We start from the raw sequence: 23146 nt of genomic DNA on the forward strand, positions 1-23146 counted from the left end.
GTGTGTTACTTGCCTGTGATGGCTCTCGGTTTGCGAGACTGACATCGCGCGAGGCCATCGCGCAGGATATCAATCTCCTCTTTCAGGGTTTGTCGTCGAGAGATCGTGTCAGGCGACTCTGCTGCCAAGTCGTGGAGCCTTGCATCGCTCATACGGTCCACCGTTGTCGGCGTCAGGATATCGGGGATGTGACAGACGAGGCAACTTTCAATGGCCAGATTGACTACGTTGTCGGTAAACGTACGTCGTGACATCTGGGGGTGTTAGCATGTGGCTTAATATATTATTCCGATAACTCACATCGTAGTATACCATCATCATGTCAATGACCTTGTCCGTGCCAAATTCCCCGGCTTCCAGTTCTCTATGAACAGAAAGCGCCCGATTGATCATCTCAGGGCTAAGCTTCTTCTTGGAGTCCTTATCAAACATCTCTGGGTACTCATCCTTCATAATGTTACAAAACCGGGTTGTAAATCTGTCCATCGACCTTCGGGACAAGGTGTGATAGAAGTCGTTGTCCAAGGGAGCGGCGTACCCCTCGAGATACGGCCTCAGCAATTCTTCAAGCTTTTCTCGGAGCAAGTTCTCTTTTTCCTCAAAGAAAGGGTCCACACATGTGGATAGAATGGCATCTGTAGTACTGTTGGTCTCTGGTGGCCCGACGATGTGCTTAAATAGTTCATCCACAAAGGCTTTGGTAGCAAGGGTGACGCAACCAATGTGAAACTCGGCAATGTTCTTCCACGGGGCAGCCTGCTCTTTGAAGATCTGAATGGCGAGATCTTGGTTTGGTGACCCTGGAAATTCGCGGCCTTGGTTTGCCGCGGCTTGCTTTTGGAGCTGCGCATTAAGCTCCTTTCTCGTGACGAACTCGGGATCCGGAAAGTCATAATGATACTGTTGAAGGAGGTTCTGAAGATACTCAGGGATGTCTTCCTCTTCCTCTTCATCTTCGTCAGCCGAGTATATCTCTTGCATTGATCCCTTGGTCTTAAGAATGTGATCAAAAGCACGGGTGAAATTCCGAAGTTGGGCACGAATTTTGTAGGCTCCATCCTCTATATCACCAAAGAAAGGATCTTTGTAGCGGCCATCAATTCCGTCTCGCGCAAGCCGCTGAAATTTATCAGCAATCGTGAGCAGGAAAGATCGCCTCTCTGCCGGGGTCGACCGAGGTACCCCGAGTTGGTCAAACTGCTCTTGTCGCTCCCGAAGCTTTCCCTCGATATCCTCAATGACACCTGGCAAGCTGTTGCGAACATGATTATACAAAATCAGACTGAGCTTCTGCCGGAGGCTTTGGATCCCGCGATCGTTGCTGGGAATTGATGTCCAGGCTCCAGTATTGAAGAATTTGACTTCATTCTCATCCCGATCCTCGAGACTTATTGTCTCGTCCTCAGCCCTGTTTCGTAGAACGTGCCATCCGAGTTGCAACTTGTTTGCCCCCTCTTGATTCTTGGCAACGCGGATGTATGTTCGCTCGTCATTGCTCCCAGTGCGTGTGAGATCAGGTTTGGTAATGACTCCAATTGTCCGTTGTCCGAGAGGGTCGATGTCTTGAACTGTCGTCAACGCTATATGATTCGCTAGTTGGTTGTTTGCAGAAATAACAACCAAAATAATGCTGTTCTTTTGTCGCATATAGCTGTTCACCAACTCATCGACAATCTTCTTGTCCTCGAGAGATTGTGTTTCGGTGCGAGTGTGGAAGAGACCAGGAAGGTCAACCAGACTCAGCGGGTACATTCTGGGCCCTTGGATTTCAAGTCGCAAGATGTCCTTGGAAAATGCCTGCCCGGCCCGAGCGAACCCCATGCATTCTTTCGCTTCTTTTATTATGTCTGGCAGATCATGTTCGCGGAAACCAGTTCTCTGGAAAGCTTTCGGTGCCTTGGACTGATCCGAGAACTTGACGCTAACGTCAACGCGAGTCTCATCTGCCTGGCGAAGGACCAGCTCCGTCGCAAACCGAGTGCAAACGCCTCCCTCAACCGGAAAGCGGACATGAGAAATGGCTTCGAGAACTGAAGATTTTCCGGAAGACTGCTCGCCAACGACGATAATCTGAGGAAGATTGACAATTCTGCCAACGCCGCAGGCACTTAGATCATCGCTGATATCGTGCAAGGCCCGGGCCTCTGGAGTGTTGAGTTGATTGAGAACATCGGGAGAAAGCGACACATCCATGTTGGCGATAGGAAACAAATATGGAACAAAGTTGGATCAAAAAAAGTGTGTGAGTATCCCTAATCCATGGATCTACCAGAGGTATTTAATGCCAGAGGTCATAGTTTACCGAGGCCATGTTGAGATATGGGAAAGTTTATAGTTCACTGCGCCTCAGCCCCCTTTGTTACTCCGAGATTCTATTCGCTTTCGAAGCGCCATCATGGATCATGCGACGGGTGATTTAAAATATGCAGGGGCAAGGGTTTCAGGTTTGTCGGAGGCAGAACCAACATACAGGACTATGACTTTCGAGTTTCTCAACCAACAGCTCGTTGGACGAGCTTATGAAGCAACGCCTGCCCAAACAAGGAAAGCGTGGAAATACGTCCAAAACGCCCAAGCATCCATCTTTCTCACAAGTTTTTCAAGAAGGAATCTAGAAATCTCGGGAATGATGTAATCGAGCGCGATAGATTTAGAAGTCCTCGCAAACTGAACCGATTCCACGGCTCGTCCAGACCTTTCTGGATATGATAATAAGTCACTATAATGGTGACTTAGTTAATGTGCCCGAGAAAGGTGGGGCTCGGAAGACTAAGTGAAGAGCTCAAGGAGCAGGGTGATACTGAAGAGGAAGGTGGATAGAGCTGGACTAAATTATGTCGACTGTGTCGTCATGGAGGACCAAGTTATCATCATTCCTCCTATAAAGGATTGAGGTATTACACAGAACAAGCACAGAGGCTTGTCATAAGCCTTACTGTATATTAGGGGGTATCATCATTTCACTATAAGATTAAGTTTATTGAATTAAATTAATTAAATAAAAAGAATAGCTACTATAGTAATTAAATAGTTTTTATTAAAATTACTTTTGAGTATTACAATATCTTTTATAGATATCAGCTATTATAGGTTCTAAAATCACAATATCTGCAATAAAATTAAAAGATTTTTAAATGATTAATCTACTGTATTACGGCCTGGCTATAATTTATATTAAAACTCAGGAGGAGCCCTTCCGTTCTTAGTCCCCAGAGCACGCAAATTAGTGAACCCATACGTAATCACTCTATGATCACAGACACCAACACCGTCATCACGATGAAACTACTCGTATGTTAATTCGAGGAACTAGCTGTCGTTAGAACACCAGCCCTTCAGCTATCAACACACTTAGTTACATCAAACTACCTTTGCCACATTTCCAGACTGTGACCTAAATTGCTCACAGCCAACGTCCTGATCACACTCCAATCAAGGACCTAACGCCCCCTTGCCTACCCCAGACACCTAGGATAGACACGGAACGTCCCACCTTGTGCTCTAGGAAAGAACCTCTCTAACAGCTTTCTCCAAGTCATCCTTCTGAAGTCCCAACTTCTCGTCCCACAGTCCCCAGGGCCTCGAGTCCCCCAGAGCTTGTTTGCCAAGCGCGCCACCTCCAACGAGATCCGTGGCACCCCACATGTCTCCTTCGGCTATCCTCTTGTTGCCTTGGGCGATTAGTTCTTCAGATGTAGTATGCTTCACTGTCCATTTCTGGCCGTCAAGCTTGTTTACCACATCGAGAATATCGTTCTGACTTATATGGAAGGAAGATATAAAGACGTATTGGTTCTTCGTCTCATCAGCGTGTTCTAGCATAGCAAGGGTTGCTTTTGCGATTGTCGGTAGGGTCGTAGCTGTGAATACGGCAGTCCCGCCGTCGATCAGCGTTACCGTTTTGGAATTGATGTCGAAGCCGAATAGTCCAATGCTCATAGCCCAGTCAAAGAAAGCGCCTGGAATAAGCGCAGACCAAGATATCTGAGACTCTTTCGATCGCAGATAGTCAACCATGGCCACCTTGGGTGGCAAGGCAGGATGCAGGGTGGCGAACTTTTCATCTCGCGAGGGGGGCCCGAATTCGCTAGGCAAGAATCTCTTTACGCCAGCGGCTATGGCCGCATCGACCAGATTCTGTTGACCACCTGTTGCGAAGACGGCAACCATACTAATTACCACGTCCTGGCCTTCCATTGCGGACTTGAGTTCGTTCACGTCGGAATAATCCGCCCTGAGGACAGGCACACCTTCGGGGAAGGTTGAGGTCGATTCCTTGCGGGTCAGGATAGTGACATTGTACGGAGAATCCAAGAACAATTTCAAAACATGGACACCCAGGTTTCCGCTCGCCTATGAGCAAACATTGGTCAGTAAACCGATTGGAGAATCACAACGAGGGAGACATACGCCAATTAGAAGAACATTCTTAAAAGAGGAGCCCATTTTGAAAAAGATCAAGTGCTTGAGTTATTGGTAGTCGACGGGGAAGTGAAGCGTAGACAGCGTTTCGATGACACAAAATTGAAAAGTATGGCGCGATACTCTGCACTATATAATCTCCTCATCTCCATAAGGTGAGGCCAGCAAAGGCTCATTAGGATTTTCAAATTAGTATACATGCTTATAGAGCATTTCTTACCAAGCGACGATGTTGGGTTTGACGAATCGCGAGAGAACGGTGTCGGTTATAATTACGTAACCTGTCCGCAGTCTGTTTGCACTGCAGAGTCGCAACAAGGTCCCACGATTTCATAGAATTCCCGAGTTTGTTGTTTGAATCCCCGGAGTTGAAAATCGTATTATACCGATTGAAAAACACAAGGTCCAAATTCCTGCGCTCTCGAGAATGCAAAATGTCAGCATCTAGATAGTTCCAAGGGCAATGGTTATTATTAGTCCAGTAAGCACGATGACTACATTGTGAACCGACCGTGGCCGCGCTTGAGTTAGTCCAGCCTTAAGGCACCTAAGATGGGGCCATCGGAAGCATTACGTTTGTGCAAAGCTAATGTGGAAACATGCCAGTTTGATGATCTCCTGGCGCGACGGACTTTTTCGTAAGGACGCCCGTGCTGCTTTGAAATCACTCTAGACCCTGTAACTCGCCTGCACCGCAATATAGTACTTCAACAATGCTGGCATATTTATTTGGTACTCGGTGTCAAAGAGCCGCATCAATCAGGCTACTTGTTTCTCTTTTTAAACATCGTGGGCCTTCCTCATCTTGAGGATTCATCTTGGGCCTACAAGCCATCCTAAACTCTCACTGCTATCGTGAAACAAGATTTGGGGCTTCCTCTCTCCACAGAGCGTGACATTCGGGAAGCCCTACGAGAGATCTTCCCCGATGTTGCTGATCGACCTTTTTACAAGACGCGAATTTGCTGGTTGGAGCAGACCACCAACGGCGAATTCCTCAAATGCCCGCATCCTCGATTTTCCAACTTGCACATGGCTATAGGTGGCTCTCTGAACGATGGAAGTTCCTGCCTCTCATTGGTGAGTTCGCTGTGGACTCTATTAACGGCACTCTTCCTCAACTTCTCGAGGATAAATGGTCGCGGGAGAGTAAGAAGGGTGCTAAACTTAAGCGACTCGGCTTCATGCTTGATGCTCAACCCAGGGAGCCTGTCAACGAGTCCAGAGATAAGCCGAAACCGTGACCGTCTGGGAAATTATAGTTTCATAGAGACTGGCATCCCTTTAGTTCAAAGCGTGGGATCTCCGAGCTGTGAGAGGTTGATTACTTGTATCTAGCCACTTGAAATACTAGCGCTCTCTTTCTCCAATAATGGGGGACTTTTCTCGTATATTCTGTAATAAAAGATTTATCGATACTTCGAACGCTTGAGACAGGATGACTGAAGAGTAGACTCGGACGTTTTGGAAGGGTGGGGACCGGTTTCGGGACCGTTGTGGAACTAATCAATACCGTATGACGCATGAGCATGATAAGCGGGGAAGACGAGCAATTAAACCAACAAAGCGCAAGTATCCGGGTAATGATCAGTTGCTCACTTGCTCACTTGCCTTGTTCTCCAACCCAGACCTTATCTTTGAGGAGGTCTGTCTCTTGATTGGCCAATCTCTACTGGTCGTAAGGTGCATCGTAACTGTCGCTATTGGCTCAGGGTTGGGACGTCCCGCGCTCTCTAGAACTCCTCTTCTCGTCGACATAGCGGACCTGCGCTTGGCCAGACATCTGCATAGGGAGCCTCCGTCACTGCGAGTATGAAATATGGAGTCTCCTCCTGCTTCTGGCCGTGGTAGACGGGCCAGTAACGCGTAAGTTGAGCCATCACCTTGGCGCCAGCCATGCCACCTTTCTGTCCCAAGCCTTGTCTCTGATGTGCACCCTCTAGATGCGAACGGTGTCGTCGGCGCAAGATTCGGTGTACGGGGTCGCATCCATGCACCAACTGCTCTCGCAAGAACCTAAGTTGCCACTTTGACGGCCAGGGGAGGAAGGTTGTCGTCTCACAGAAGTAGACCCCCTCATCCAATCACTCATGGGGTGCCGTGGTACAGGGATAGAGTTGACTCAACTATAGGTATCTCCAGGAGCTCCAGAGAGCAGCGGCTCGCTCAAGTCACTCGGATGATCGTGCTAGAGTCACATCCAAAGCTCCTGCAGCGGCGATATCATTCACCTCCGGCCATGATGATGACGCCGCACTAAACCAGCTACCTGGATTCACCCCAGTCTCACAACCAACACCAGAGTCTGCCACTGAACCATCAAACCCCCTAGCTTCGGCAAAGTTATCCTACGTATCGGATGACAAAGGCCGATTGAGTAAGTGAACTTGCCAGTTTTGAACATAGACGCCATGACTAACGCGACCTTGAAGGATGGCTCGGGGAATCCTCAACCTGGTCCTTCAGCCGCAAGACATTGATGGTAATCCGAGACCACCTCAAAGCATCAGACCTGCCTGATGTTTGCATAAACGAAGAGAGCAGAGCCTACGACTTGGATTGGGGTAACCAACCATTCGATAGTGCTGCGAAGTTTCACAATCTACCGTCGATTGACCATGCCACCTACTTGATAGAAAGTCTCAAGTTCCATGTCGGTCAAATATTTCATCTTTTCGACGAAGCAAATTTCATCCACCAAGTCCGCGAATTCTATGTGAATCCCGCCAAGTATGCCGGAGAAAATAGGATTTGGTATGTTCAGTTTCTAGCCGTCCTGGCACTGGCAAAGGCGGTCGGAACAAATCCAGCCAAGGGATCAAGGACGCTCCCACGATCCGAATTCTTTACTCGAGCTATGTCGCTCATGCCTGATTCGTCTTACCTCTTTAATGACGCCTTGACCGCAATTGAGGCCTTGTGCATCATTGCCTTGTACTTGCAGAGTGCCGACATGAGAAATTCCGCATACATATACGTAAGTCTCAGTTTGAACCCGAAATCTCATTTAAACACTGTGTTAGAAATTACACTTGGCTAAAATCGCAAATTTGTCTAGACTGGACAGGCTACACGTATGTCATTAGTCTTTGGCCTACACAGGGAGCGCCCGACAGATGGCATCTGGAGTCCCGAAACAGCAGACCGTTGCCACAAGGTCTGGTGGACAGTCTACATCCTCGAGCGGACCTTTACGTCGACTATAGGTGTTCCAATGTCTGTTCATGAGGAAGACATCACTACACCCATGCCTAAACGGGACGGTACCCAACACGACATCTCCTTGTACATCCATGTTAGAATATCGGGCCTTATCTTCCAAGTTATTAGAAGTAAGTACTATCAGTTCCTGAAATGGCGTTTTTAACAAAGTGTTTAGAGGTATATGGAGCCGAAGGACGCCTACAAGCGAGCTTCCTGCCTAGCGTGCGGGAGGTTCTCACCAAGATCGCATCCATTGCTGGTGACCTGAATGGGTGCTTTCCCCTTCCCTCCGACGGCTCTGGAGCAGGGATATCCCGTGCTGCAGCACATTTGCATCTTGTCTATCATCAGGTATGCTTTAATTCGATTTAATAAAGTATTTGCTGACCTTATTAGGCCGTCCTGCTCACTATGTATCCCTTACTCTTGTATCTGGTCCAGGCCCGTTTAAGGGAGGAGTCCCGGGAACCCAAGGCCTCACGAACATTTTCGGAAACTACACAAGCTCTGTTGAAAACTTGTGCAGAATCATGCAATACCATGATTCACATTCTCAGCGCTCTACGACAGGAAGGGCTTTTGGGTACGTATCAAGTGTAGTCTACTTGTGATACAAACTAACCACTTTCTAGAATGCTCTCTTCCGTTTGATCTAGAACGGATATTTTCGGCAGCTTTTGTGTTGAAGATGCTCCACTTCCTTACACCACGGCTCAAATCATACCGGCCACTACGCAGCGAATCGAATCTCCTTCTCGATGACCTAATTGACAGGGGGAGCATCCCAGCCCGATTTCGCAAGTCCGAATTAGTGTCACTGGAAGTAATGATGCAAACTTGGACGGACGAGGGACCAGAAATCGTCGATGACGGACCCTCCCAAGAAAGTGAAAGGCCGCAGGATACTGTTCTGCACTCAGAGCTACCACAACTCGAAGGGGTTGAAACTGGCCTTGGAGAATTCGAAGCGAACTTCGTGGACCCAAATAGGATGTCACCGGGCCATCTACTCTCGCTAGTAGAGATGGTAGATGTTCAAGAAGGGGCCACAGATTCTGACATGGCATGGATGGATGCATGGTTGTGGGAAAATCCCGAAGAGCTCCCACTTGTATAACCGGCAATTCTGGTGAAGGTCGAATGTATATTCCATGGGAGTGGGAACCGGGACTGCTTTGGAAGATCTAATTCTCTTAGGTGGGTGGGTGTTTATCTTATTGGATCTTTTCAGGGTATACTTTGAGATTGTCTATTCTCACGAATGCTTGGGTAAGAGGCATGCGGCAAGAGTCGGCATCTTTAAGCGAAAGCGAACCCCTTGTGGTAGCACGCGTGACCATACTATGACCAAGAGACGAGGCAATTAAGCAGTTTGGTGGAACTTGAATTTTGTAAAAACTCGGCATCTAAGCGGCTGCTGTCGCAGCCCACGGGGAACCGTATTTCTTTGGTCTCGGCAAGGTAAGCGTCAAGCGTCAATGAATACCTGGGCAACTACGAAAGCAATGACCTGGAACCTCCCACAAAACTTTGCACAGGCGTTAAATCAAAGACTGTTGCATTCGGTGTATTTTCCACGTCTGCCCTGCTTACTATGCCAGCTTCTCTCACATCTCGGCATCGCTCGTTTCATTGAGGGCCTCGTCTCCGCCTGGGACCAAGCAAGTCGTTCCACCCAAAGTCCATCTCATCTACCGCATTTCCTTCCTCGGTCGTGTTTCGGCCTTCTTCCTCTTGATCGGGAAAACAGTGCGGTAGGTGTGCCATGGCGCGATCCCAATCGATAGCCGGTTCGTTCGTTTGGCTATCTCCTCCAACTGTGTGCGCCACACCTCCGTTACCTTCCACCTCATCGTGGCTTCCCTCCCCTGCAGAAAGCATGGGTTCATCTTCTTTAGGGGATGACCCTTCCATAGGGTCGCCTTCACTGGAAGATCTTTCGTCCTTCTCGGACCGCTCCCAGTAGCCCCGTAGAAGCTCTACCGCAGCATAATGTCCCTCACTAGTAGCTAGCTGGACTGACCTGAGGTACTGACGGTGCCCTACTTCTGTATTCAGAGCCCCGTGAGATAATAGAAGTTCCATCATATCAAGTCTTCCGTGCTCCGACGCTCCTTCTATCGCGGTCCTACCGAACTTCTGTGCTGGCGGAGCCGCGACTTGAGCACCCAGATCAAGCAAATGATTCGCCAGCCCCAGATGGCCTTTGATAGCAGCTAACTGCAGCGCGGTTCCGCCACCCTCGAAAGCAGGCGGGATGTTGACATCGGCTCGAGCTTCCAGGAGACAATCCACGATGGTCAAGTCGCCCAGCTCGACGGCCAATTGCAGAGGTGACCTACCGTTCACCAATGTCCGATTGTGTTCGTTGACATCAGCACCAGCGCCCAAAAGCAACTGTAGTAGCTCTTTATGACAGAACTTAATAGGACCCGTTAGTGGGTTGTGAATCGGAGGAACTGGATGTGAGGAAATATTGTCCAGTCTTTGGTTGTTGTCGACCAAGGTTTGCGCTGTTCGGATGTCGTTTCTATCACTGACGATTGTCCAGGTGAATTTATCAGCTTGGTAACCGCTGCTGAGAAGCTCCAGATACGCTTCAGGAACGCTGCCCATAACAGCTAGAGCAAGTGGGCTTCCTTTGACGCAGTGCTTGGTACGCCAATAGCCTTTGTTGGGAGAAACAGCCAAGATTCCCTTCCTCGACATTTTGATTGGCAACAGGGCGACATCTGAGCGCGGTAGGGACTGAAGAAGCTTGCGCAAGAGACTCAAATCTCCCAATCTCGCAGCAAGACCTATCGCTGTTGCCTCGAGAATATCCGGACTCGCATGAGAAGGTCTGTTGGACAGAAGCTGATCAATGACTGAGTGCATGATGGTCGAGCGCATCCCGGCTGTGATTGCAGCGCACAGGGCTCCGGCATCGTAAACATCCGTGTGTGCTTCTAGTATGCTGTAGAGGCTGTCGGCGTTTCGCGATAGAATTCCTGCTTCGAGAGCTGTCGTTCCAGTCTTGTCACAATCCGAAAGACTTCCCCCGTGACTCAATAGGAGCTTCACCAGGTCCCAATCGCCGAGATAGATCGCCGAGGTCACTTCTCCTCCGAAAAGAGTCGCCCCCTTTTCAATGAGCAACGCCGCTGCAACCGCACCACGCCTGCGTGTCTTCTCAGGCTGCTTGTGTAGCAGGTCCAATGCGAGTTGCAGCGCAGTATTTCCGTTGGGGTCCTGCTCATTCGGGCTGCCACCGGCGGACAGAGCGGCCGAGAGGAGTTCGGGGTGCCGATTTCGAGCGCCGATAATGACTTCGTACCCCGTTAATTGGGCTCCAGCTTGGATCAATATGGTAGCGCATGCTAAGTGACCAACGTTCCAACGACGGTCGGGAGTAGAAGCATGCTCTAGAAGTGCTTCGAGAGCGGTGAGGTCACATGGCTCGCGATCCGTATTGATGTTGAGGCGGGATCGCTCGACGGCAATTTTGTGTTCTGGGGTATCGCCAATGGTCGCGAGAGCATTCACATCGGCCTTGCTGTCAACTAGCAATCGCACAATGTCTGTGTGCCCACCGCAGCTTGCCAGATGAATGGGGGAGAGGTATCCCGTAGTTGAAATGAGCGGTCCATGGAGCTGAAGGAGTAGCTGGCAGGTTGCTAAATGCCCCTTCCTCGCAGCTACATGCAACGGCGTGATGCCGTAGTGGTTGGCAGAAACACTAGCAGGAGAAATATCGTAGAGAAATTGAATGACATCGTTGTTCGCTTCGACAGCTGCTGATACCATCACATCTGGGGTAATGAAACTGGACATTGGCGTCGATGGAGATTCCGAAGCGAGAAAATCCAGAATGACTTGTGTTTCCTGTTTACCGACGGCGGCAGCCGCGCTCAACGCAGTTTGCTCGTAAACGAAGCCGTTGTCCTGTTTCAACGCGCCACGTAAATTGGCTCCTTGCAGCGTAATGGCTCCCGCCAAGTCCATGTCCTGTCTGAGGATGGCTAGGTGAAGAGCTTGATCCAAGTTCACCGAAGTGCCATGCTTCAACAGGAGCATTGCCATGCGTGACACAACGGCAGCGCCGCAACCATGCATCTTTAGTGCGAGCTCAAGTGGTGAGTCTGTGTTGCCATAGGATGGCGTGAGATTGGGATTGGCGCCCGCATTTAATAGTTGTTCCACCAGATCCACGTTGCCACAGAGTATGGCAGCCTGGAGAGGTGTTACCGTGGAGCCAAGTTGTCGAGGAGTCACTATGCTGGCGTCCGGGCTCTGTCCTGATGCAAGAAGCCACTTGAGTATGTCCAAAGCTTCTCCGTTGTTTGCATTGTCGCATCGAGGATTTGTTAGCCGATAGACTGTCGCACAGAAAAGGTTATCCATGAAGCCATGGATGGTAATATCCGGAACTTCCCGGAGATTGGCTTGGAGATTTAGAATGCCGCACTCCCGGAGTACGTTTGTAGTCGCGTTCCACTTTTCGTTGTCGAATAAGCTGGAAAGGTTGTTGGAGAGGTTGTAGATGACAATGGCCAGGCATTCGTCGATGACTTCGTAGCTCGATCCGTCGAGGAGAGCTTGGGCACGCTGCAAATGTTCTTCCGGGTAGGATTCCGGCATCGATTTCCCGATGAGGGCAGCTAGCCGGGAGATTTCAGGCCGCGGATGCGTCCACTCCAGCTGCGAGTCCGACGCAAGTATACTTGAGAGAAGGGACCTGGAATCAGCTGCCTCAAGCAACTGGCTGCTGTCTTCTTCTGAGCTTCGCATCTCGGGGGCATTGGACAACACTGTGGCCACGGATAATTAGCGATTCAACGAATCCAACCGTCATTGACGAGTCTAGAGACTAACACGGAGAGAATTGCGTCCTTTGGAATTTGAACCATGGTAATGTGCTTGGCCAGGTAAATTCCATTGCAAGTGGTGGTGGGGTGCAGACGACAAGATGCGTTTCGGCTGGGGTTGTCGGTAGAGGACTCAGTGCTACATATTATCCCCGTTATTAAAGATCAGCAGACATGGAGACGGGGGAATAGCTTACGCTGGTTTCCAGTAGCAATGTCACGATGACGATTTGTTTCCTTGTCGATTGTCGATTGCTTCAGGCGCTTACCACAGTGGATGACTTGGCTTTCCTTGCCCTCTTGTTTGCGCTTGGCGATCTTGCGATCTATGATGATCCAAGTCGCCTTGTCGATGTTCCTGCGAAACTCCCACTGCTTCAGTTTATATTCCACCTGTGCATCACTAAAGAAATCGGTCAGTTTGATTGCCATCCATGAAATAAGTCAATACAGACGAGACAACAAGCCCAAGCCCTCCAAGCTCAGCGACTAACTTCTTCAGCGGCATCTCCTCGATTAGGTAGAGGCGCCGGATAATGGCCTTGTGCTCAAGCCATTCCGCTTCGGTGGGCTGGGATCGGGCGGGCCCCATTGCGCGCTGAAGGACTGGGGCAAGGATACTGAGTGCCAGACGCCAGGGCGCAGTCTCTTCGAATTAAAACAGAGATGAGGTGGGATGGAGATGCGAGGGGACGAAGATGATGTGAGATGGATGGAGATGCAAGACGGATGGAGTTGGCACGAGATGGAGGCGGTGCCACAGCTGCTCGTAAATAGCTGATTGGCGGCACCCTGAATCCGCATCGAACCAGCTTGATCGCCCCGTACCTACAAGCATCGATTCTTTACGCGCTGTGACTGGTCATGGCCAGAATCTGAATTGGCGGTGGGTACTTTTGGGTTTCGTAGCCTCGCCAATGTCGCTCCCAGATGCCCAAGATGTCCCGACTTTCACCTACCCAAAACCGCAAAGGCTGCATCGCTAGACCGGTGATTGGCTATTGCCAGAATCTGAACCAACCTGCATTGCGCGTCTAACTGCTAGTGGCTGCAGCCAGAATCTGAATCCACCCACTAAATGTGTGACATCACCCCAATACGATACATATCCGGATACGCGGATCTGTATGCGGCCTCATCTTGCTAGAAACTGAAGGGATGTGCTACAAAAGGCCTGGGTGATCATTTCTTCCGGCCGGATTTTCAAGGCTGTGAGGCCGGATCTGGTACTCATTTGCTGGTGCCATAATCTGAAGTGGTGGCACAATATATCTCGCAGACCAGGGTCCCCTTGCTGGACTCAAATCTTGTTCGTCAAGTTTGCCGACAGGACGACCTTCTTGCCACACTCATCGAGATCTACCTAGACAACGGTACGATACACGAATAACTGTGTGCTTCGTGTGAGCTCCCATGTTCCGCAGTTCCGACGAACCCGAAGCTAATAATAGGCTTATCTGGATAGTGCAATTGCACAATATTTGGTCTTGCCAGCGCTTGCTTATCTTGCAAGCTATTGATGCAACAATAATCTGTCGCGGTCATTGCCAGAACGAGTTACAATTTAGGGGCGCGTTGGACACAGGCCATCCGTCTGACTAGTGCAATAGGTTGGGATTGCTGGGTAAGTTGCGTGCCAGACAGACTTCCGGACTGCTGGCTATATCTGTCACACAACTTCGCTTGAACAAGACTTATCTATCTTTAAACGTCATTGCATATAATATAATCGATCCAGAAGCTGCAAATTTATTATCTACATGGTGTTCTGTCCTTATTGCAAGGCCCTAGATCGCGGAGAGCAGAGCCTTGTATCTAGGGTGGGCCGTTATCAGTCTTGGTACCGGCCTTGTTCTGCAGGACTCCATCATATCCCATCCGTACTATAACGTACTGCCAGCAGTACTACAACCCGATGTAGCAAGAGTTACTTATGGGAAAGACAAAGGCTTAATACACCAAGATTTTGCTTTTGGCTTCGGCTCCACTCCCCCGCCCGGCGGTGGGGTTCCGAGGAGCAACAGCTCCTCCGCTCCTTCCGGACTACAGAGCTCTTCTGATGGAAGAGTTCTACGGTTACTTATAAACTAGTATGACAGCGGTTGAGCAATAAGATCCTTAGCCTCGGCTCCAATGACCCCGCCTGTGGGTGGGGTTCCGAGAGGGATAGCAGCTCGTCCTCCTTGCGGACTGAGGGTGTGATGGTAGGACGGCATGGGCTGCTGCTTTCAAGGGGCCGGACATGAAGTGAGGAATGTGGAGGATCACATACACGCCTAGCAGTGAGAGGCGCTGGAAGTCCACTGGCCTTCGGTCGTTATATAACTCGCCCTTTAGTTCCGTTAGCACGCCCAAGACAGATATTTTTATTGAATAAGCTACGAACAACCCCAGGGGCTAGAGACTTCTCCATTTCTCGAATATCAGTCAACAGCATCCATTATCACTACAAGTTGAAACTCGATCCCTGATATATATGATGGCGGGACAGATCACCTTTGAAGGCACGCAGCTAGATCGGCAATTGCGATAGGATCTACTCGCTGACAGTCGATTTCGCGCAGAGTTCCAAGGTGTTCAGACTGCTGTCTACGAGTGGGCTGACAGCTATGACACCAAGGATTGGGAAAGACTACGCAAGATTGTCGCTCCGGAGCTGCGAGTAGGCACTCCACCCTTTGTCTGATTCTACTATACAAGCCCTGATATGGCGGCCACCCGCAGATTGATTACCGCTCCTTCCTAAACAAGATTTGGGAAGCCATGCCGGCCGACGACTACATCAGTATGATGTCCAATCCCGCCATGCTGGGCAATCCGACCATCAAGACGCAGCATTTTATCGGCGCCACACGCTATGAGCGCGTTTCTGACACTGAAATCATTGGTCACCACCAGCTGCGTGTGCCTCACCAGAAGTACAAGGACGCCTCCCTGTCCGAGGTGTTAGCCAAGGGCCACGCCCACAGCTACAACAAGCACTGGTATAGGAAGGTCGGTGGCGTTTGGAAGTTCGCTGGCCTCGCCCCTGAGCTCCGTTGGGCTGAGTATGACTTTGAGAAGATATACGCGGAGGGTCACGATCATGTTCACAACGCCGAGAAGTCGGCCGATGCCGAAATTGCTAAGAAGGAGTCCAGCGTCGCTACTTGAGTCTAAGGCTATCAAGTTGACAAAAGGAGAATTTAGAAACAGTTATAACCTCTGCAAGACACTGAAGATAAGTTGTCTTCACCATCACCACCTTCCACGATTCCAAAGTGCAGGACAATTCGTTTCGCGAATTCGGCGGGGCAGGGCCGCGCTGGCTGATGTAGCCCAGGAAGCTAGAGTCAAGTTGTTCATTTGGCCCAGAGTTCCAAGAGCACCTAACTGCTCAGGAGGAAAGTGCAAGAGCAAAAGTTTGGTTGAGAACAAAAGCGCAAGCTCCTAGTGCCCGAGATATCGGGGAATTACGCACTCTGATCTGGATCTGAGTCTGATTACACTATGTAACCATGTGACTCTCAGCAAAGAACAAGTAAGACACAGCGCTATGTCAAGGCTTTCCCATACCTCTCTAGTAATCTGCAGCTGAACAACTTCCCCCAAATATTCGTTTCATGATCTTGCGTCATTCAATGAGTAGCGGGTTTCTACGAGTGTGTGAGTAAAGAGTACTCTCCTGTTGCACCGCCAGGATGGAGTCCATGCCCCGGGTTTATAGAGGCCAAAGGACAGGGAGAAAATGCGGGGGAAACGCGGGGGCGTCATGGCCCGGAAAGCCTAAGCGGTGAGGGGACCAACTTTTGCCATTTCTAGGTACCGCCCCTTCTATAAAACCCTCCTCGTTATTGACCAGTAACCCAAGATCCAAGCCCCGATCATCATCTTCCACAGCAATCCATTTGTCGCGTCATGTTATTTTCCCGGTGTTGACTATTTCTTGCTGTCGCTCGTCACTATGAAGGCGACCTGCGAAATCTGCAGTGCCGAGTTCCGGCGGACTGAACACCTCACCCGACATCTGCTACGCCACGCAGGCGCCCGGCCATTCTCTTGCGACCGATGCGGATCGCGCTTTTCGAGAAGGTAAGACAGCAATCATCATCACAAGTAATTGGAGCGTCGGCAACAGACAGTTTCCTGCCCTTTCTCCGGATAGCACCGTATTCCCGAAGCCCGATTCCCCCGGACTCTTGTCCACGTCCGCCCCTAGACGTACCCTTGGTCTGTCCAGGCCACACCTCGCCTTCCTGCCTCTCTGACCAGAGTTAATTGTCGCAGGGATACTCTCCGGCGCCATATTCTCGGTCACGGCAAGGAAATTCCCCTTCGAGCTCATTCCAGCCGTTCAAAGGCCGGTAAAGCCTGCGAGAGCTGTGCCAAGGCGAAGCAGCGATGCGATGGGGACACTCGATGTGGTCGTTGCGTTGGTAAGGGCATACGATGCGTCTATCCACCACCAAAAATGGCCCCTCCATTGAGTCCGTTGAGTCCATTGACGGATCAAAACTCTCTCGTTTCCCATCTGGGCCTCCCGGAATTTATCACGCGAAACTCAACGTTGCCGTCACTAATTCCTGATGCCACCGAAAATGCTCCGCCACCAACCGCACCGGCGGCCCCTCTCCCGGACGCCCACCATCCCGATCCCGCTGCCCCTCCACATGCCGTTGAGTCTGGACTTTTACCCCTTCACTCGGAGCTCACTCTTGCCGATTTTTATCCCATGATCCCTCTGCCATCTACGAAACATTCATATGGCTCCTGTGTGGCATCTTCTGTGGACCCTCGCAAGTCATCCGGCCCCTGCATGGCTCCCGTGGATTATCTGGAACTTATCGAGTCCCTTCCGGTTTTGGACGTCAATACTGACTGGCTCTGTACCGGAGGGTGGGATCTTGGCTCCCCTGAGTCGAGGCTATTAGCAAAAACCCCAATAGTTGGACGTGAATATTACCTTGAAGGCGGCCTATCGAGCGCACCGGCTCTAATTATACCTAGCATAGCACCCACGCCACTCTCCTCCACGTCAGGAGGCCAACAGACCTGGGTAGCATCACTCCCTTGCGACGAAAGTCCGCCGGGATCGCCTTTGCCTGACGCACCCGTACCCAGCTTTGTGGGCATTGGCCGCCATCCCAGTTCTCGAACCAACACTTATAGACCTAACACGCCCGAACCACTAGATACAGGCAACGAAGACTGGAGAATAGACGACTACGACAATGTTCCCCGCTTATCGCACGACCCTTACAATGCCATTGCCGCCTGCTTTGCCTCGGTCAATCAAGACAATGGGTTCTATCGATCTTTCACAACAAAGCCACTGCCGTCCCAGGATTCGATGAACTCGTTTATACAAGTTTATTTCGAAGTATTTCAGCCTATCTTTCCGCTGCTTCATCAACCGACCTTTGATCCCAGCCAGTGCCACTGGCTCTTGGTGCTTGCCGTTGCTGCGACGGGCTGTCGCTTCTCGCAGCAGTCAAGGGGTGCGACGAGATTGATGGATAACTTACTACGACGGGCCGTGCAACTCAATGTAGGCTGCCCATGCTATCTTTCTAAATCCCCTTTCCTACCCGCATGAGGTGCTCTTGCGTCTTGAACACTTGTTAGCTTTGCGATAATGAGTCTGATGTCGATGAAAAATATCGTTCTGACTGGAATAGATCGAGCAAAACCCTACCACGTTATCCTCACTGTGGCTAGCCCAGTCTGCCTTACTGAGCCAAATTTGCATGATGTTCTCTGGTGACTCAATGCTCACGGACATGGCACACGCCAATACGGCGATGGTTGCAACGTTATGTAGAAGAGCCAATTCCTTCGTTGAAACCGAGAACGGCAACCTGTCGCTATTCGAGGGGAGTTGGGATTGTTGGGTGCAGGCCGAGAGTAAAAGACGGCTCGCCTATTGTGCCTGGGTATGAAGGCCTCCCTTGGATCGACAGCTCAGTCTGCTGAGTGCGAGGTTTGGCTAACGCCGTCTGAGTGTAGGTCCTGGATACTCAGCACATCATGTTTTGGGAGCTGCCCCCTGTGATCCCGAGCGAGTTGCTCCAGGTACAAATGCCTTGTGATGAGCAATTGTGGGAAGTGCCAAGTCAGTGCCGATTTTTGGAACTCCTCGATGAAACAAGTATAGCTTCCTTCGTGACTCTTTAGATCAGCTTTCCCATGCTTATATAGAGACACCTTGCAGGAAATTCGACAGTACCACGCCGTCTCAGACGACTGGGACAGGAGTTGTCCTATATCTACCGCACGAAAAGACGGCCCGAGGGGCTCAGCGATTTTCATACTCTGATTTTGTCAATGGGTGTTTTCAGAGATGCTAATCGTTTAGAAAACCCAAGCGCCTATCTAGATATTCTTCGGCAATCGGACTCACCCGCCTCACAACAATCCCAAATGGGGCGGCTAGCCATCCAACACAACCATCTCATGGCTCTCCTTCTGAAAATAAGAGCCCGCGAACTTTTTGCCTTCTCAGGATGGCGCATCGATGATGCAGAGAGAGCAAAGAGCTGCTTTCGGCTCCATCGGTGGGGAAAAGAAAGGGGCTCCGAAGCGCGTTGCGCAGTCCTCCATGCTGCCAAGGCCTTTAGTTGCCTCCGTACGTATCCGACGCAGGGTTACCATAAGACTCAGTGTATTCTCCTATCAACTCTCATGATCTGGGCATACGTGGATTGTTGCGCGCCTAGCGACGTCGAGCCAACGGTAGACTACGGGGCCAACGAGGCGAGAGCCAACACGCTACGGTTTGATAAGTGCTCATTAGAAGATCCAATGGTAGAGGAGTGGCTGCGGAACGGAGAAAGGGTCCGGCCGTATCTTGCTGGAGTTGGGAGCTTGGAGGAGCGCGGCGCAACAACGCGACTAATTAAGGAGACCGTTCGGCTGCTTACCAGTGACGAGTCTTGGCCCCTTAGCTATACTGTGCGCTTTCTGCTCCAGGATCACTACAGTTCGAAGGCAGAATGCGTAAGTAGAATATAGCTACCAGGAGACTGAGTGAGTATATTATTTTGCAAGGCCAAAGGTCTCGCCATTACCAGTCCCGGGAGGAAGTGCTGGATTACTATCCTGACAGCTGCGCCATCAAAACGCAATAAATTGACTGTACTCTGATAGAATCGGCAAGGCGTGGCAGAGCAGTATGGCCAACAATACGACGAAGAAGCCATTGCAGTTGAGAATATTGCTAGTGAATGTATAAACCTGCTCTGGTCAGGGCTCTAAGATGCGACCGTCTCCTAGCCTAGTTCGTCACTGAAAATTCAGTCAATAAGGACGAGGGATTACGGAGAAAAAGGCATGTGATTCCTAAGTCGTGCTGCCCTAGGCAGTGCCTCATTCATAAGTCTCGGCTTATTATTCGATACATGTAGGATCAAGTCAATTCCCTCTCTTTGGCACATATTTCTCTCGTCTCATCCAGTTTGACCTTGGGTCTGACTCAATGCTGCATACTAACAACGGTTCTTCGTGTATCGGGTCAAGCGACGTTGACTTCGCCAGATCCAGTACCAAGCGTTATCCAACACTGCTCCGATGCTGGGCTGACCAGGAAGTAATTCATCATCTCCATAGACTTCGGTGTAGTCCGGGGAGATAATCGAGCACCCTTACACTCCCTGAAGAATAGAGCAGCCCCATGTCGGAGTTCTATGCGTGCCAGATGGAGTCCGAGGCAGGTGCGAGAACCTGCTCCAAACGGCGCGAACACGCCTCGGGATGGCTGGAACTCCCCTGATGGTGAGATGAATCTCTCAGGCATGAACCTGTTTGTGTCAATGCTGCATCTAAATAAGAGGTTGTAGGTCAGGAACTCTTACTTATCTGGCTCAGGGTATGCAGTACTGTCTCTATGAAACGTGTATGCCTGGGTGCTGACAGTAATGCCTTCCGGGATGAAATAGCCTGCCAGTGTTGCACCTCCATTCGGCACCATTCGGGGAAGTGCTCCAGGGGCAGCAGAATACACCCGAAGGGTCTCTTCAATCACAGCAGATAGATACGGTAGGTTTTCGAGGTCAGTGTCAGTATGAGATGGCTGCAACGCGCAAACCTCCGCCTCAAGCTTGGCCTGGACGTCCGGGTTCGACAAAACCGCCCAGACGAGATAGGTTAAAGACACAGCAGTAGTTCCTGAGCCCGCAACTATAAAGCCGCCTGCCTCAAACGCCAGTTGGTAGTCGGTAAGTGACTGGCTGTCCTTCTCATTCTCGGCAACGAGCTTGGAAAACATGTTTGTCATACCGATACCACCGCGCTGCGCCTGTCGCATCGTCTCTTCTGCGAGTTTTTGCACCTTGTCATCGGAGTTGACGAGGTCTTGCACGGCCTTGATTGGTACCCATTGCAGGAGGGAGCATAGTAGTGGTAGCTCGGATGAGATGAGTCCAAACTTCGAGGCATCTTCGATCTTCTGCATATGCTCGGTTTTCTGTAGCATCTCGTCAGAGTTCTGCAGTGAGCATTGGGCTGAACCTCTTTCCTTACCTTCTCCAGATTAAGCATATCGAGCGGTTTTCCAAATGCAAGATGCGAGATGACGTCTGCTGTCATAAAAGTCCACCACTTAAAAACATCTGCCTGGCCAGTCTGGGATGCCTCTCGCTTGATCTTGTCGACTGCCATTGTAACATTGTATATGATAACAGGGTACCAATTATTCATCAGCGCAGAATTGCTGAAAAGCGGCGCAAGTAGCCTTCGTCTCTGGGCATGGTCTTTCGGGTTGATCATAGAAAAAACGTCGGCAGTATCTCCCTTACGGAAGCTCTGGTACCACGGGCTTTTCAGGAATCCGCCGCCGATTCGATGAATTTCCTTGAAAGCGGCTGGGTCGGCGATATCGATTTCTTCAGGAGCTACCCGTACCACGGGTCCATACCTTACATGCAGATCGTGAATGTAATGCATCCTATGGCCGGCTAGAATGTGCTTCTTCAGCCATAGGTGCGTAAATCTGCCATACCATGGCCCCGGAATAGCGCGAAGTGGCATGCTATATGCCCGCCGAAATATCTTGTGACTGAGTGTCAGTGATGTAGTTTAAGGCACTTATAGTGCAGAAGACTCAGAATCGGTACCTTGATCAGCCATATCGCGGAGATGATGCAGACGGCGATGAGTAGGTTGTTGGCCTGTAGTATTTCGAGCTTCATTGTGTTGAGCATATCGATCTCCAGATGGTCCAAACTGTGTTGACTGATCTGGTCATCCCACAGATAGACTAACATCCAAGGTTCATTAAATACAGAGTCAGATTAAGCAAATACAATGGCCCATTCCGATCCCACATACCCCACAATCCCGAGGCTTCCCCAGGTTCCCCGACTTTTTGTTCACAATCTACCCCACAACCCCGACGGTCATTGTTACCCTACTGCACACTACATGTTGGAACCGAACTAAGGAAGTGCGGGACTTGCAAGATCGTATCGCACTCTCATAACCGTAGCACATCCATTGGTTGAATTCTGGCACTGCTTGACCCGTGAAATCCAGCGGCTAATAAGAAGTCAACGCCGAGAGAATTACATCATGACTCCGTTAGCTGCTGCATCTCCCAGTCCACTGCATCTTCGGAAGGCGGGTGGGCGCCGGAAGAGTGGGCGGGCGTGAGGAAAGGCGGTCCGGAGGAGTCCTAAACACGTCAGCTGAACGACCACCTTTTGTCTAGGTAAGGTAAGCAAGGTTCATGACCAAGCATAGGCACAGGATGTCTCCGCACTTCGTCATTACCTGAGCTCTAATTGAAGCGCGATCCCGGCGCACGGGATTCCGCGACAAGATGCATCGGCATGCCGAAGGTCCACCCCCAACTCCTAGGTAGAGGCTTACTACAGTGTATAGTCCATCAAGGAGGCTCAGGAGTAGCACAAACAAGTGAACGGAACCAAACATCCTCCGAGAGTGTTCCAAGGCTTTCCTGGCGAAGGTCATGTGCCAAAGCCGGGCGGGGATATTGGCATGACCATGGATGGGCGCTTCGCCGCATTTACCAAGGTTGGCTAGCACTCCTTGGTAGGAGCACGGCGCTTAACCTCCCGACCCATCATCTCTGGTCCGTAATCAGACAGGTACACTCAGCTCCTAGCAGTCTTCCGGCACAATGTTTCATCAGCCTGCCGACCCAAGAGATCTCCGCCCACGTACCTTTCGAAGCTTGAACAACCCCGGATCTATCCGAGATACCGCAATACCGAGATGCAAGACGCAAGGCCCCGCGGGATCCCGAACCTCGTGGGCGGGAGAGATCGGGCGATGCCCATTTCAGCTGGGAGTACCGCAAGGGTTTACATGCTGGTATGCTCTCTCTTGTTTTGCAGCTTCTCACACTGGTTGAAGTCTCTACACCGCCGCGCCAGGACAGTCGGCAAGCCGATAATACTAACGCTTTAGGTTTGCTTAGCATTCCGCAATATCAGCCGAAATCTAAATATTGTAGATCATTCTCCTCAATAATGTGGTCTTGCAGGAGGCAAGCTACTTCTGAATGAACGCAATTCAAGACGCCCATACCAGACGACGACGAGTCGATCGCAGACTTTCACTAGCTTCTTGATTACCTTTATGATTGCTACAATAATGTGTTTAATGTGTTTAGAATAAGGAAAGCTATATTATATTCTTTTCTTTCTTCTACCGCTCAAGAAATCGTTCCGCGACTT

At 50.4% G+C, this 23146-nt stretch overlaps 9 protein-coding genes across 9 annotated transcripts; 5 read left to right on the top strand and 4 right to left on the bottom strand.

Moving 5' to 3' along the window:
• Positions 1 to 5: 5 nt before the first annotated feature.
• BGZ61DRAFT_490045 (P-loop containing nucleoside triphosphate hydrolase protein) lies at positions 6 to 2193 on the bottom strand (the record flags this gene model as incomplete). Its single annotated transcript, XM_046250287.1, has 2 exons — positions 6 to 254; positions 301 to 2193. 2 exons carry the CDS (start codon positions 2191 to 2193, stop codon positions 6 to 8), a joined length of 2142 nt encoding a protein of 713 aa, XP_046111150.1.
• Positions 2194 to 3501: 1308 nt separating this feature from the next.
• BGZ61DRAFT_341270 (isoflavone reductase) lies at positions 3502 to 4446 on the bottom strand (the record flags this gene model as incomplete). The annotated part of the gene is made up of 2 exons (XM_046239386.1): positions 3502 to 4353; positions 4411 to 4446. 2 exons carry the CDS (start codon positions 4444 to 4446, stop codon positions 3502 to 3504), a joined length of 888 nt encoding a protein of 295 aa, XP_046111151.1.
• Positions 4447 to 6161: 1715 nt separating this feature from the next.
• On the top strand, positions 6162 to 6764 carry BGZ61DRAFT_93482 (uncharacterized protein). The gene is made up of 3 exons (XM_046257240.1): positions 6162 to 6288; positions 6366 to 6488; positions 6565 to 6764. Exons 1-3 carry the CDS (start codon positions 6242 to 6244, stop codon positions 6680 to 6682), a joined length of 288 nt encoding a protein of 95 aa, XP_046111152.1. The 5' UTR covers positions 6162 to 6241; the 3' UTR covers positions 6683 to 6764.
• Positions 6765 to 8792, top strand: BGZ61DRAFT_93483 (fungal-specific transcription factor domain-containing protein). Its single transcript, XM_046257241.1, has 6 exons — positions 6765 to 6799; positions 6855 to 7399; positions 7481 to 7754; positions 7802 to 7977; positions 8023 to 8209; positions 8259 to 8792. The coding sequence occupies exons 2-6, from the start codon at positions 6902 to 6904 to the stop codon at positions 8741 to 8743; spliced, it is 1620 nt and encodes a 539-aa protein (XP_046111153.1). The 5' UTR covers positions 6765 to 6799; positions 6855 to 6901; the 3' UTR covers positions 8744 to 8792.
• A 382-nt stretch (positions 8793 to 9174) lies between these two features.
• BGZ61DRAFT_93505 (ankyrin repeat-containing domain protein) lies at positions 9175 to 13109 on the bottom strand. The gene is made up of 4 exons (XM_046257242.1): positions 12929 to 13109; positions 12671 to 12876; positions 12481 to 12612; positions 9175 to 12416 (listed from the first exon to the last, which is right to left on the bottom strand). Exons 1-4 carry the CDS (start codon positions 13063 to 13065, stop codon positions 9256 to 9258), a joined length of 3636 nt encoding a protein of 1211 aa, XP_046111154.1. The 5' UTR covers positions 13066 to 13109; the 3' UTR covers positions 9175 to 9255.
• A 1497-nt stretch (positions 13110 to 14606) lies between these two features.
• On the top strand, positions 14607 to 15626 carry BGZ61DRAFT_554231 (scytalone dehydratase; the record flags this gene model as incomplete). Its single annotated transcript, XM_046255576.1, has 4 exons — positions 14607 to 14627; positions 14965 to 14977; positions 15038 to 15135; positions 15198 to 15626. The coding sequence occupies 4 exons, from the start codon at positions 14607 to 14609 to the stop codon at positions 15624 to 15626; spliced, it is 561 nt and encodes a 186-aa protein (XP_046111155.1).
• Positions 15627 to 16357: 731 nt separating this feature from the next.
• Positions 16358 to 18048, top strand: BGZ61DRAFT_554235 (uncharacterized protein; the record flags this gene model as incomplete). Its single annotated transcript, XM_046255577.1, has 2 exons — positions 16358 to 16544; positions 16740 to 18048. The coding sequence occupies exons 1-2, from the start codon at positions 16417 to 16419 to the stop codon at positions 18046 to 18048; spliced, it is 1437 nt and encodes a 478-aa protein (XP_046111156.1). The 5' UTR covers positions 16358 to 16416.
• Positions 18049 to 18409: 361 nt separating this feature from the next.
• On the top strand, positions 18410 to 19448 carry BGZ61DRAFT_513565 (uncharacterized protein; the record flags this gene model as incomplete). Its single annotated transcript, XM_046252177.1, has 2 exons — positions 18410 to 18600; positions 18664 to 19448. Coding segments are annotated over exons 1-2 (906 nt in total), but the record flags the coding sequence as incomplete, so codon positions are not given.
• Positions 19449 to 19962: 514 nt separating this feature from the next.
• On the bottom strand, positions 19963 to 21476 carry BGZ61DRAFT_490050 (cytochrome P450; the record flags this gene model as incomplete). Its single annotated transcript, XM_046250288.1, has 3 exons — positions 19963 to 20248; positions 20303 to 20892; positions 20970 to 21476. The coding sequence occupies 3 exons, from the start codon at positions 21474 to 21476 to the stop codon at positions 19963 to 19965; spliced, it is 1383 nt and encodes a 460-aa protein (XP_046111158.1).
• Between the last annotated feature and the right edge of the window lie 1670 nt (positions 21477 to 23146).

Source organism: Ilyonectria robusta, assembly GCF_021365365.1.
Source record: "Ilyonectria robusta strain PMI_751 chromosome Unknown BGZ61scaffold_2, whole genome shotgun sequence".
NCBI lineage: Eukaryota > Fungi > Ascomycota > Sordariomycetes > Hypocreales > Nectriaceae > Ilyonectria > Ilyonectria robusta.